At 39.4% G+C, this 12,491-nt stretch overlaps 1 protein-coding gene across 1 annotated transcript in view; it reads left to right on the top strand.

Moving 5' to 3' along the window:
• The window catches only part of slc39a4 (solute carrier family 39 member 4), an 8,493-nt gene extending 145 nt beyond the window's left edge, over nt 1–8,348 (top strand). The window contains exons 1-12 of the mRNA XM_034094794.1: nt 1–153; nt 2,213–2,524; nt 3,331–3,532; nt 4,139–4,308; nt 4,493–4,676; nt 5,221–5,393; nt 5,498–5,677; nt 6,079–6,183; nt 6,444–6,498; nt 6,598–6,750; nt 7,222–7,409; nt 7,492–8,348. The exon at nt 1–153 is cut by the window's left edge and continues 145 nt beyond it. Of these exons, the coding sequence (XP_033950685.1) occupies nt 1–153; nt 2,213–2,524; nt 3,331–3,532; nt 4,139–4,308; nt 4,493–4,676; nt 5,221–5,393; nt 5,498–5,677; nt 6,079–6,183; nt 6,444–6,498; nt 6,598–6,750; nt 7,222–7,409; nt 7,492–7,620 (2,004 nt within the window). The 3' untranslated portion in view covers nt 7,621–8,348. The remainder of the gene's footprint in view (nt 154–2,212; nt 2,525–3,330; nt 3,533–4,138; nt 4,309–4,492; nt 4,677–5,220; nt 5,394–5,497; nt 5,678–6,078; nt 6,184–6,443; nt 6,499–6,597; nt 6,751–7,221; nt 7,410–7,491) is intronic.
• Nucleotides 8,349–12,491: the final 4,143 nt, after the last annotated feature.

The raw sequence follows: 12,491 nt of genomic DNA, 5'->3' as shown, positions 1-12,491 counted from the left end.
TCTGTTTCTGGGTCTCCCGCCGTGGAGGAAGCGTACGCGGCCGTGCTCAGCATCGTGTCTCCCGGACAGGAGTATCTGACAGAGGAGTCCCTCGGCTCGGTCTTTAATACACTCGAGAAACGTGTGCAGTGCAGCGAAGTGTCGTGTGGAAAGGTGAGTTTTATTAGGCTTTCCTCCGCAGCCAGGTTAGAGCCAAGTGTCTGCCGCAGTGTGCAGAGAAAGGTCGAGGTCCAAGTTACTAACTGTTACTGATCCACAGCCACCATGTTAATAGTTTTTAATGGATTAAAAATATATATTATCATATTTTATTCAATTAATCGACTGAGGATTGAATAATTATACTGGTTTTGGTTGAAGCCAAAGCCTTTAAATATCCAATTCTGTGTTTATCACAATTTCATTATTTAATTATGTGATTTTTGTTACAGGAAGGCCTAATAGATGGATTGTGTGTGCCGTGCGCACCTGCTTTTTCGCACCTGCGATTATAAAACCTTTATCTGAGGTCACTATTTCGGAAATATTTGTATCACACTTTGATTTTTTTAATACAAAATGTTGATAAAATAGTGATGAGGAAGATGGTAATTATAATTACGTTTGCAATTCCTATTTTTATTTGTATTACAATATAATGATACATTTTTAGGTTTGTCAGCAAATTCAGATTTTGCCATGTAATCTGGAATTGACTGAATATCACAAATGAAATTAGAGATTTATTCTTTTATATTTCTCAGTGGTTATTATTTTTATTATATGTTTTCTTTGGAGGCATTATGTCTCTGCTTTGTTCCAATGCAGTCATAATGTAATATTCAGCTTTCAGTCACGTTATTAGGGCAAACTTTAGACAAATAAGACCCATATTACTTAAAAGACCTCAAATAGAGTAATAGGTACTGTGCTTTCATGTAGTAATGTAGCTTCTGCAATGTATGTGTATGAAATTACAAAAATGATTCTTCTGAATGGTAGAACTAGTCCTATTTAAATTTTTAAATCTGACTAAAGGTATAAATAATGTGTTTTCAAATACATAACTCTATAAATAGGTGATTCATATTTTTACCTGTAGACCACTACTTATATAAAGGGCGCTGTTTGCAGGACACTTTATCAGTGTGAACAGGAGTGAAGTCTCTGAACTTCCTAAATGTCATCTGTAATCTGCGTGGTTGATAAATGTCAACCTAATCTGGTGGCTGTTGGTGAACACAACGAACAAAGACAATGGCTTGGATTATAGCACACTGTATTCTACTAATAAAGAACTAACATCAAATGAATTTGACAACCGCTTGTTGGTTACCAAGTGTTATAAAAAGGTCATTAAAACCTTCAAGAGGTTCAGTAAAATAATAAACCCCATTTGACCTACTGTAAAAGCCTTACATGTCATGTCAACTGTTTGACCTTGTATTTTAATAGATGTGGGTCAACCACAATCACTTAAATGTATTTCCCCCTTGCCTGTACTGATATTTATCAATCTTCTTCGCCTACCATTACAATACAACTGAGCGTGTGTGTGTGTGTGTGTGTGTGTGTGTGTGTGTGTGTGTGTGTGTGTGTGTGTGTGTGTGTGTGTGTGTGTGTGTGTGTGTGTGTGTGTGTGTGTGTGTGTGTGTGTGTGTGTGTGTGTTTCTCAAAGCATTGAAAAAAAATAGTTTAAGTTTTCTTTATTTAAAATTGCAAAAGAAGCTGAAGTTTCAGAGATTTTAAGACAGATTCATTGGGACACTGTTCCTTGAAAACAACTTTTTCGACCGAAAAACCAAAATGTGATTAATCTGTGTGAAAATCTGTGAAAGCCTGGGAAAGATATATATGAAACCGCAGTTTTTAGGTCAGGATGTATCATTGTCAGGCTACATGGTATATTGATTTATATTGTAGCCAGCTATGTCTCTTGCTATCTGAACGAGATGTGTCTTATGAAAGGCAATAAAAGCAGTTGATATCCAGGATTGTTACATTGCAGGAAGTGGTTGAAGAATTGTGCATATATATCTCTCCAAATTAATATGTTCTTGTGTTTGGTGGAATCTTTAAGTGATATGAATAAGTTATGTGGTAGTAACATAAACAAGTTCATCTTAAAAAAAAATTCTGTATGTGTTTTTTTGTTGTTCACTGAAAATAACGCACATACTGTAGCTACTTCATTCTTTCACTTACCTTCTTCTGTGTTTTTCTTTGTGCGTAGTGTGATTTAACAGATGCTGTTCACCAGCTGATCAGCAATGGAACTGGAAACGCCATCAGTGTGTCTCAGTTCACTGATGTGGCTGCCGGGTGTGTGCTCTACCTCTCCTCCCCCGGCCTGGTGTGCAGCGCGGTGAGGCAGGGGAGGTGGGGAGAGGAGGCAGAACGTTTCCTTCATGAACTCACCCATCAGGAGCACCAGCATGGAGACAGCGGGCCTCACCAGGAACATCAACACGAGCACATAGACGTTCATGCATTAAAGGTGCTGCTTCAAAAGCTTCATCACCAATATGTGCCCATGGAGAGTGAGGTAAACATACGACAAAGTATTTAAACGAGTACTATATTCATTATATTGTATTGTAAATAATATTAGTACTGGTTTATTATCGCTGTCTAATCTTTTGCTCCTAACAAGATTATAAACACAACAGCAAAGGCTACTCAACAATTACTGTCAAACCCTTGAGGTGACCCTTACCTGGACTTCACTTACGCAACTATTAAAGAAGGATATATTACTCTAGATAAATGACTTATCTCAGCTCTGTTTTGAGGTGATGCCTGAGGACATTGCTTGGTGATTAAACGTCACAATCAAAAAAGGTTGGGGACAAGTGAATAAACGTAACAGCTTTACATGGTTTACAGGAACTGAAGACCATACAAAAATATTTTTTTCTTTTAAACTAGAGAACCAGTTTTAAAAAATGTCATTCATCCAAAGAGGAACATCATGTCAGTTGTATTTTCCCTTCAAGGGAGTGTGAGTTCATGGCAGCATTTATCACTCGACATATCTTATCATACCGGGTGATGCAGTACACCGACTAGGCGTTGCCCTGTACTCAGCCACATCACTGTAGCAACTGTCAGCATGATGGTTGGTTACTGCTGTATTATAGAAACTGAAAATGTAATGCTAGAAATGATACGAGAAACGTTGTAAAATAGCTCTGTTAAGCTGTTTAAATGTGTCCTGCTTTTTGTAGCTACAGTTATAACTTACAGCTTAAGGTAACATCATTGAAAAATCTCATAAAAATCAGTGATTAAAATCTCTTTTGTTGTTTCCATACCTTCTTTCTTTGTCTCCCGTATCATTATGGTAACTAGAGGTGTGTGACAGCCAGTGATATCATGACAGAGGTCAGTGCATCCCCAGCAGAGAAGGGACAGGATGTGGGGGCAGTTTTGGGTCGCGTCCTGTACCACGCCTTGAGAGGTCACTGCTTCATCAGCCGGGCCCTGCCTGAGGAGAGCTTCTTCATGGACGACATCATGGAGCGCCTGGGGTCGGAGAACTTCACTGTCGAGGGTAAAGGTCCTTCAGAAACACAGAAACACATTCAGGGCCACATATAGTGATAGAAAAACACATACACTGTAAATAGAGGTTTAAATAAAGATTTATTTTATGTTTTTAGAAGTTCTTTTTAGGGTTTCCACAATTTAAGCTTAAAAGCGTATTACCGGTATATTGTCTTGAATTCAATTTCATAGGTCTTTTAATCTACTGTGGAATTAACAGTAGACAATAAAGAAGGTCAATACAAATAAAGGTTTGCCTCTTTAATATAACATCTAAGAATCATTTCTGTCATATATTGCTACGATATTATTTGAGCAATAAATGCATGTAATTCAAGTAACTTTAGCACTTATTTTCCTTTTATATTTCAGCCATCGTATCGTATGACTGCTAAATAACAATACCGCTTTATGCTGTCTTAGGAAGTCTGAAAATTGAGTTATTGAATCATGCAGGAACTCTGATTTTGTCTTTAGATTTGTATCTAGTGATTTACTTTCTGTTCATGAACACACATCATGGTTATTCTCTTGATAACATTAGGGAAAGTCTTTTTCTCAAAGCCATTTTAATTCTTGAGATGTTTTGCTGCAATGTGTATTGTGTTTGTAGATTTGGAGGCTCTCATGAAGAGTCTGAAACTCGGACCCGACAACCAACATCAGCACGAACACGGACACACAGACTCACATGCTGATCACGATCATAGCGGTTTCAGACGGACGAGGAAGAGCGGCCATACACGTCACGAGGGCCATGCAGGAAACACCACCTGGGATAAGGTAAATATACCAATGTACTGAAAAATATTATTTTAGGAGAATGATCAACCAAACTTACAACATAGTTGATTTTATATGCATTTGATATGAGCATTGTGATAAAGTAAATGTTGTGGACACATGCAGCATGTTAGAGTTAACACTACAGTTTATCTTAACCCTTTGTGCCTAAATGTTTCTCCAGCTGTGTCTCTCAGCTGAAGAGCTGGTCCTGATCCACAGCCTGGCAGAGAACAGCTCTGCCCCCCCCGGTCTGGGTCAGACCGGCCTGGCTCGGCTCAGCCCTGCACTGGTCCAGCAGATCCTGAGCGGAGCCTGTGCAGAGGTCACAGACCCTGTGACACATGATGAGCTCACAGTGACTGAGAGTGAGTGTGCATGTTCTCAAAAACAACAGGGATCTTGCTTTCATCTGTAATTTAAAAAACAAGAACAAAGTCGCACTTCAAAGTATTCTCAGGTTGTTATTAATAATAATAATAATAATAAATTGTATTTTTATAGCGCTTTTCTTGTACCCAAAGACGCTTATTGCGTAAGCATGCAAGGCGAATTCATTTATAAATCCCATTTCTTACCCAAAGTGATTTACAGATTAGACTGGAACAATGGATACAATACAATAAAAGAAAACAAGCATGAAACAATCAAAACAATAAAACAAACTAACAAATGCATTTGATTTATGCAATCTTTAAAGACTCTGATCTACAAGCTTCTTAATAATCTAAAATAATAAACCTTATTCTGTTTTGTTACCAGATTGCATTAATGAAAGCTGATTTTACATTTATTTTTTCCCAAATATACATAAAGGTGTCCAGTAGTACTTCCAAATATAAGGTCTTTCCCTTTTTGACCTGTTGCTAACTCACCTCCATCCCCCTTTTGTATTCTCGCTTACTCCTGCAGGGTACCTGTATGCCACCCTGGCTAATGTGGTGATAACGCTGACGTCCATGTTTGGCATCGTGCTGCTGCTGTGCACCTCGTGCACCAGCATGTTCCAGCTGTGTATCCAGTTCTGCATCAGCCTCGCTGTGGGTACACTGACCGGAGACGCCTTACTGCATCTGCTTCCCATGGTGAGCAAGAAAAAAACCTTTATAAGACAATCAGGTCTTCAGTTTTGGTGATTTTCATGCAGTATATATTTATTTTGACTTATTCTTGTGATTTGTGTGTCCAGTTCCTAGGTCTACACGTGCATTCAGACAATGCCAGCAGCCACGAAGAAATGCCGGACTACATTTACAAGATGTTGGTATTGATTGGCGGGATCTACTACTTTTATCTGATGGAAACAATCTTCTCTCTGGTGGCATATAAAGATAATCATCATCATCATCATCATCAACATCATCATGGGGTAAGAGAATAAAATAATAAAACACAGAATAAGGATGATGGGAATATAAATACGGACCCGCCATTCTTGGTTTTCATTAGATTCAAATGTTGTGACATTTCGAAAATGTCTTATAAAAAGATGGAACCTACTGGGAGCTTATCTTTTGTTTGAACTTCAAGATTTCTGAAGAAAAAGTTGCCTAAGAGCCATGGAGAAATGGACTTGTAATGTAAAAATTAAATCCAGATGTCCTGCATTTATTCCTTAAATATGTTTGGCTTCGTTTTCTCAAGTTGAGTTTCACATTCACTGCCTCACAAAATATCCTGTCCCTCACTTTCTCAAGTCCTTTTTTCCTTTCCCTCTAACCTTCCTTCAAGCTAACTTAAACCGTTATTTTGTGTCTCTCTCTCTGTTAGGAAGAATCAGAGCCTCATCACTGTGACCATGGCAGGGTTTTAGAAATGTATCAACAAGATAGGAAACAAAAGGACAAGTCAGAGTCAGCATCAAAACTAGACCTGGTAAGAAACATACATTAACGCTTGGAGTTTAAACGTGGAGCACAAATATTCAAAAGCAACTGCTTTATAAAAAAGTGGATCTAGTTATTTTGTGGTAAAAATAATTGAAATGTTTTGGACAAGCAATACTTGGGGAAAATGCTATTTCTTAAAATGCTGAGAGCTGTGTGAGGAAACCCTGAGCTAATACTATGTAACTAATACATCAATAAAATAACAGGACTTGTTAGTGTTTAATTAATGTAACATGTGCATTTCAGGTTAGCTTTGAAGAACATGAGAAATCTCATTCCCATCAGAAAGAGCGCACCAGAGGTGAGCTATCTCCAACACAAAAACACGGCATCATCAAGTTGTGATTATAGTGCTGATCATGGAGTCTGCCACTAACCATTACACCGTCTGCCTCCACAGAGCAGCGTCTGCTTCCCTACATGATAACCATCGGTGACGGGATCCACAACTTCGCAGACGGCTTAGCGATGGGTGCAGCTTTCTCCCTGTCATGGAAGTCTGGTCTGGCCACGTCACTCGCTGTTCTCTGCCATGAACTACCTCATGAACTGGGTAAAGAACACACATCAGCCTGTTGCTCTTGTTGTGTTCCATAAACATATTGAAACTGCCCTCTGTATCGCCTTAAGCGATTGTGTTTTTTAGTCCGTTTTTAAGGTCTGTTGTTGGACATTTTAGAATACCAATTTTGGCAATGCAGATACCAATGCAGATGCTTTTCTGTTTATTTTCTATTAATTAATCCTATTTTTGTGTCAGGGAAACAACTGTCTTCATCACAAACATTGAATGAGCACAAATTCCCAAAAATAACTTCTATGAAAGCCTCTTTTGTCTGCTGTACAAACTCAATAAGAACATTTTAAGTACAAACAGTCAGAAGTTAGACTTTCACGTTGTCCATCATATTCTATTTATGTTTGTTTTGTCATTGCCGTCACATTTGTGTAATTTGTATTCCTTCGTGATCTTCTTCTATGAAAGATTCAATACTAAAATAAACTTTACTAACTTTCTCTACAGGTGATTTTGCCATTCTGCTCCACAGCGGTGTGTCTGTGCGCAAGGCTCTGCTCTTAAACGTCGGCAGCGCCATGACCTCGTTCGTGGGTCTGTACATCGCTTTGTCTGTAGCCACCGACCTCGCCACCAAGCAGTGGATCGCTGCCATCACTGCAGGACTCTTCCTGTATGTGGGGCTGGCTGACATGGTGAGTACTTGTCTTTAAGGACAACATTTACTGTAGCTGGCATCACAATAGAAACTGAAATCTCTCCTCTTTCTCCTTCTAGCTGCCCACCATGGTCCACATCAGCAACAAGAGACCCTGGTTGATGTTCCTGCTGCAGAACATCGGCCTGCTGAGCGGGTGGGGTATTCTGTTGCTGCTGTCACTTTATGAGGAGAGAATCAGCTTCTAAAACCAGTCAAGAATCCCACGGTCTCACACGGCACATGTCATTGTTATAATTTATGCAGATTGGAAAATCTTTGAACAACTTTCACAGTAACATGATGGTGTTTATGGCCCTTATTCATAAAAAGGCTTAAAGCTGGCCCTTGTTTCCACACAAGAAATGATAATAATAATAATAATAATAATACATGTTATTTATATATCGCTTTTACTGGTACTCAAAGCACTTAATAAAGGACCTTGCAGATGGGAAACTAATCATTCAATGTGTTGAAATTTGCTGTTGCCTTAAAGACTTAGATGTAGCAATTGATGGTGGCTGTCTGCCCGAAGTTGTCATACATTTACACATATTTTTACAATACACTTTTTGGATTTTGGTGGGTTTAACTACACTTTTTCATCAGATAAGATGAGGTAAGATAAGACTATTTATAACGATGGACATTTTTGATGATGGGTGATCTGGATGTTACGTTAGCCTAAGCTTGTAGCGTCTCCTCCATGTGTTCACTGATTTTGGAAGTGAAAATTATTTATTTCCTGTTTTTACCAGTTTCACTCCTTTACCAGAGGTGAGCCAACATTTCTGCCATATGTCCCCCATTGTGGCTTCTCCCTTAGACTATGTGTGCATTCAACCCAAGGCTGCTCTAACGGGAATGTTGAACACTTATCGAACTACACACAGAAACCAGAGCGCTTCCAATACCAAATATCTTGTCCAGTTGCCTACAGACTTGTACTGTTTTTTGAGATTTTAATAAAGTAAAATGTACAACATTTAATGTGTTAATATTATTATTTACAGTATGCAGGGATGCAAACTCATCAGGTATGAAAAAGGTGACAAGGATCCGATCCCCCGACCCCACAGAATATCGGCTTTAAAATGAGGAATAACAGATGATGTTAGCAGTCAGAACAACTAAAGCAGCCGTTAATAATAACAGAAACGTTAAAGAGTCACATCTTGGGGAGTTTATATCCAGTGTATTTCGTTTGAATGGACAGCTAGCAAGCATAGACAGTATATTTAGCCAGCATGGATGTAGCATGAATGCTTTGCTTTGTATGTCCGGGGCGGTTGGTTGTTGGTCGGGCTGCTCGCGTTGACTCCCCAAGCTCAAGACACGCCCACCGCCAAGCGGCAACGCACGCCGCCGTGTGTAGGGGCCGCACCTGAACGGCCCGTTCTAACAGCTGTTCACCAGCGGTCCGGTCTGTGCCACAGTGACTCCGAACCACACAGTTAATATTAACGAACGCACCCGTAGGTAATGTAGCTGCTGAAGCTAGACCATCTTCGCGGAGCAGCAGAGCCTTATTATACATCCATGAGCAGAGCCGACAGGCAGGAAGACTCGAGCACACAGCTCGCGCTTCATTATAATATATAAAAAAAGAACACCATGCATGTATGATGGCACATAACAGCTCGCGGCCGCAGATTACTCCGGGTCCCAGACCCCCCCCCCCCCCCCCCCCCCCCCACCATACCCCAAAAATATGTTTATTGCAGATCTACATGAATCACAAAAACGACCTATTTTGGATTAAAAACGGCGAATTTCGCCGAAAGGTGACAAGTTTGCATCCCTGAGTATTATGTCTTTTTTTAAGCTTAGTTTGAGAAATTAAAACTCTTTCAAAACCCAATTATGTAATTTCTGTGAGACCTGTCAATCAACATGAATTAACTCTATCAGGGGTTTAAGCTTTTGTTCCATCTACTTTTTCAATCTTTCTGTTTGGACTTTCTCTTTATCTGTCTCATTTAATCTCCTCAACCTGCAGGTAAGTGAGTGTATCCTTTAGGGACAGAGTCCGCTGACAACTCAGCTCACACAGACATATTATTAACACGCATACTGTAAATGTAACCATGTATGACAAGCGTCTCACTTCCTAAGACAAAATGACCCATTTAATGACAACATTTAGGTTGTGTACTGATCCTTTAAGGATGTGCTGTAAAAACCAAATTGCATATTACAGCACGAAGCTGCTGACAGAGGAAACATGGATTTCCCTTATGTCAGCAACAAAAAGCAACAATCATTTTCAACTTACGTTTTTTGAGATTTTACGATCCCCTGGAGTCCTTTAACTTACCCTCCCAACAAAACACTTGATAATTACCTCTAAAACTAGCCCTTTGAGCTTCTCCTACTTTATACTGCAAACAACATCTTTAACAGTGGCATTGGTAAACACAAGCAGACTTTACAGACCGAAAAATCTAATTTGAGACAGACTTTTACTGTTGGATTATGCTGCCTCTCTGGATTTATGTGGTGTATAAACTTCTTAAATAAGTTTTGGATGCAGTGACATAAAAAGCTGCATCAAAAGTGAGTGTATCAGTAAATAACTGCTGTTAAGGGGAGATGATGCTCAAAAGGCATACCTGCAGGCATACAGTTGCAAGAAAAGTATGTGAACCCTTTGGAATTACCTGGATTTCTGCATAAATTGGTCATAAAATGTGTTCTGATCTTCATCTAAGTCACACCAATAGACAAACACAGTCTGCTTAAACTAATACCACACAAACAATATGTTTTTATTGAACACACCATGTAAACATTCACAGTGCAGGGTGGAAAAACCTGGAGTCCAATCAATGAGACGAGATTGGAGGTGTTGGTTGAAGCTGCCCTGCCCTATAAAAAATACACACCAGTTTTGAATTTGCTATTCTTAAGAAGCATTGCCAGATGTGAACCATGCCTCGCACAAAAGAGCTCTCAGAAGACCTACGATTAAGAATTGTTGACTTGCATAAAGCTGGAAAGGGTTACAAAAGTATCTATAAAAGCCTTGATGTTCATCATGTAAGACAAATTGTCTTTAAATGGAGAAAGTTCAGCACTGTTGCTATACTCTCCCTAGGAGTGGCCGTCCTGTAAAGATGAGTGCAAGAGCACAGCGCAGAATGCTCAATGAGGTGAAGAAGAATCCTAGAGTGTCAGCTAGAGACTTAAAGAAATCTCTGGCACATGCTAACATCTCTGTTGACGAATCTACGATACGTAAAACACTGAACAAGAATGGAGTTCATGGGAGGACACCACGGAGGAAGCCACTGCTGTCCAGAAAAAACATTGCTGCACGTTTGAAGTTTGCAAAAGAGCACCTGGATGTTCCACAGCACTACTGGCAACACATTCTGTGGACAGATGAAACCAGAGTTGAGTTGTTTGGAAGGAACACACAACGCTTTGTGTGGAGAATCCAAAGGGTTCACATCTTTTTCTTGCAACTGTACATTCACCACTCCGGTATACAAGAGATACAGAGAGCTTTCCCTGGCGGCGCTAAATCCCTTTGTGTGAACTCATTTGGAAAGGGTGTAGTGGATGTTCATTCATATGTAAAAGTCCCGCACTCCAACTCTAATTACGTCAGACAGACTATGGCAACAGGTCAAAGACACTTTTTTACACAAGACCCTTTCATGTTTCAGTAGGAAAACCTTGCAAACAATAAAAGTGAGTAATGGCCTGGTTTCATGAGCTTCCGTTTCAAGGTATTAAGCAGGGTGACTCACTGTCACATTGTTGCACTGCATTTCCTATTATTCTTATGCTGTGAAAAATGCCTTTTGTGATGAGATCACATGAAAGATATGCAGATCTTCTTTACCACATCCATTTTCTTTGTTAGGTCTTATCTGCAGCTGCCAAGGAAACACTCTTGTTCAATCACAAACATTACAGAAGAGAGGCGATCGATTGCGCTTCAATCATTGTCACCGACCATTACCTAACACTTCCCAGAAAACGCAGGCTTTATGGCCCCGTTTTCTTTTTCCTGTTTCCTGTTTCCACCACAGAGCTTCAGTATGTCATATATGTATATCGTCACATGGATGTTTATACTAAATATCAATTTGATTCATGGAAGGTGGGAAAATGAACACAGCAGTTAGTCTAAGTAAGGGTTGTGTGCACCTTTTAAAGCTCTAATTCTAAGAGTTTAGAGGTTAAAGCCAAATACCCCTGAGTATATACATATATATGCTCATTAGGCAGATTTCTTCACATTTTATGACATGGTGTCAGAGTCAAAGCAGATATGTATAAGCCAGAGTCCACCGTTAAAACACAGCGAGGAAAGAACCTCAAGTCACTGCTTGTTCTCTTCCCTGATATTAGTTTTGTTTCGTTTGACTCACTTTATAGAACATGTTATGGCTTTTTAGCTGATTTGCATGACAATTATTTTAAGCATGTTGTATGTTTGACATTCCTTTCCCCTTCAGAGGTTTGATGTTATCCTGGTCCTCTGAATTGATCCAGAAATGTACACTTATTTCCCTTGATGCTCAGAGTTAGATGACGTCTATATGTTCAATATGAGGCTGGAGCCAGGAGACGGTTAGCTTAGCATAACGCCTGGAAGAAGCTGGTCAGCACAATTTGTGAGCTCTTAACAGAGCCATGCTAGCAGTTTCCCATTGTTTCCAGTCTTTATGCTAAGCTAAAGACTGGAAACAAAGGGAGTCTTGAGTGGAGATGTGTAAATATTGAACAAAGTTGAGAGAAATCAGGGAAAACATCATGTGTATAAAAACACAACAATAAAACTTAATGTTTACTTAAATAATAAATGATTAAAGTTTTTGGAGTTTACAGTGACATGCTACACCAGTAAGATAAATTCCACTTTGTTGTTACTCCCATTTTGATTGCCTCATATCAGTCCATTTCTGGGTCAAGACGTTTCATTCCATGTCCTAACTAAAAACAAATAAGAGCTTTTCCTCTGTGCGAAACAAATTCAAAGACATATTCCTGAGGCATTGCAAATAAATGGGGGCCAGACCGAGCTAGAAAAATACAAATATTTTATTTTTTATTACAGACCACT

This window comes from Pseudochaenichthys georgianus, chromosome 11 (genome assembly GCF_902827115.2).
Source record: "Pseudochaenichthys georgianus chromosome 11, fPseGeo1.2, whole genome shotgun sequence".
In the NCBI taxonomy this organism is placed as follows: Eukaryota; Metazoa; Chordata; class Actinopteri; order Perciformes; family Channichthyidae; genus Pseudochaenichthys; species Pseudochaenichthys georgianus.
Note: the sequence above shows the minus strand (reverse complement) of the source record. Positions and strands in the feature narration are given on the sequence as shown.